This window comes from Choloepus didactylus, chromosome 6 (assembly GCF_015220235.1).
Source record: "Choloepus didactylus isolate mChoDid1 chromosome 6, mChoDid1.pri, whole genome shotgun sequence".
Classification (NCBI taxonomy): domain Eukaryota; kingdom Metazoa; phylum Chordata; class Mammalia; order Pilosa; family Megalonychidae; genus Choloepus; species Choloepus didactylus.
Genome location: NC_051312.1, coordinates 21680868 through 21682953, shown reverse-complemented (window position 1 = coordinate 21682953; position 2086 = coordinate 21680868). Strand labels below are relative to the sequence as shown.

General features: G+C 35.2%; 1 protein-coding gene across 1 annotated transcript; it reads left to right on the top strand.

Annotated features, from left to right (window-relative positions):
* The first annotated feature begins 219 nt into the window (after positions 1–219).
* LOC119538433 (olfactory receptor 1052-like) lies at positions 220–1155 on the top strand. The gene has a single exon (XM_037841360.1). It carries the CDS (start codon positions 220–222, stop codon positions 1153–1155), a length of 936 nt encoding a protein of 311 aa, XP_037697288.1.
* The last annotated feature ends 931 nt before the right edge of the window (positions 1156–2086 follow it).

Here is a 2086-nt window from a genome sequence, read left to right as displayed (position 1 = left end):
TAAAATGCCAACACTGGAAAGAAAAAGAGAGACCACCTAATCTACCTGTTCATTTCATTGATGACAAAACTCAGATCCAGAGAAAGAATATTATTTATCCAAAGATGAAAAGCACTAACTGTGTGTATTTGATGTTAATATATATTTTTCTATGTTCCTCTAATAAATTATGATCCCTGTGTCTTTTTCTTTCACAACAGATTTTGTGAAAACTGGACAATGACTGAAGAAAATGGCACAGTGATTACTGAGTTTATTCTTTTAGGGTTGACAGACTGTGCTGAACTAAAAGTTGTGCTTTTTCTGTTGTTCCTAGTGATTTATGCCATTACCTTGGTGGGGAATCTGGGCCTGATCTTCTTAATCCAAATCACTCCCAAATTCCACACACCTGTGTATTTTTTCCTCAGCTGCCTATCATTCATAGATGCTTGCTATTCAACTGCAATTGCACCCAAAATGCTGATCAACCTCCTGGTTGTAAAGGGCACCATTTCTTTTCATGCTTGCATGGTGCAGCATTTGTGTTTTGGGGTGTTTGTCACCACAGAAGGCTTCTTGCTCTCGGTGATGGCATGTTACCACTATGTGGCCATTGTGAACACTTTGCTTTACACTGCAGTCATGCCTAAGAGAAAGTGTGTAGTGCTGGTCATTGGGTCATGGGTATGTGGGACAATTAACTCATTAATACACACCATAAGCTTGGGGAGACTGTCTTTCTGTGGTCCAAATGCTGTCAACCACTTCTTCTCTGATATTCCCTCCCTGCTAAAGCTGTCATGTTCTGATACTTCCATGAATGAACTGTTGCTGTTAACCTTCTCTGGCATCATTACCATGGGCGCCTTCTTGATTGTGATCATCTCCTACATATTCATTGTTGTTGCCATACTGAGGATCCGCTCAGCAGCAGGCAGACAGAAAGCCTTCTCCACCTGTGCCTCTCACCTGACTGCTGTGACCATACTCTATGGAACAGTAAGTTTTAATTACATTCAGCCAACCTCCCAGTATTCTATAGAACAGAAGATGGTCTCTGTGTTCTATGCACTGGTGATTCCCATATTAAGCCCATTGATTTACAGTTTGAGAAACAAAGAGGTAAAGAATGCTGTGAAAAAGGCCATAGAGATGAAGCATTTTCCCTGTTGATTTTAAATCACCATTGATCCCATAGAATTCTGCAAGTCAGTCCTAATTTATTAACATTCATAAGAATTCTATGAATGCTAATGTTTTTAGCAGTATGCAGAACCTTTCATTCTATACACTTACTTGTCATATAAGGAGGCAAGCCTGAAAGAGAAGGTTATGTGATTTGTATAACTGTATCATAAAACTGTAGCAATCACACAGGTTTTTGATGTTCTAGCTTTTAATCTTTGAATCAATAAAAATACAATATAAAATACAGTATTACATATATATTTCACTGTTATTTGGAGAAAATAAATGTAGATATAAGGTTTTCTTTAAGGACATAAAGAAATAGAGTGCTTCCTAAGGGGAGAGGAGGGTGAAGTTCCTTGTATTGCCAGAATATAAAAATAATCATATAGCTGGATTTTTTCATTTTTGAAGTTTGAATTATATTTTACATATTCTAAAGAATAAGAGACTCCTATTCAAATAAAAAAAATTGAAAGCTTGTTTCCAATTAGTGTTTCCATAAATATGTTTTTTTGGCCAGTATTTTTGTTTGTTTGTCTGTTTTTTCCCCTTATTCTAGGCCTTAATTTCTCTATTTCTGAAGGGAGAGTCTGGCTGCCCTTATAATTACTTCTGAGACTATAAAAGGAGCCTCACATGATTATCAACTCAGGTTTTAAAATTTTAGTTACATATATATAAGATGCCTTGAAGCATAATTTTAGAATATTTAATTTCCAACATTCATTTTATTTCTACTTCTAAGAATCTCTTTTCATTCAAGTTTTTTTTAATTGCCAAAAAGATGTTTCAAATACAAGAAACTTTTCCTTTATAAGAATCCCATTACATTATCTACAAATAAGGTAATCAAAAGTATCATCCATTTATTGAATCAGTTCTCTAACTATTAATTTTGTGATTCTGTGTTTCC

Excerpts from the sequence above, each read along its gene's own strand:
- LOC119538433 (XM_037841360.1), top strand. The coding sequence starts at position 220 with ATGACTGAAGAAAATGGCACAGTGATTACTGAGTTTATTCTTTTAGGG.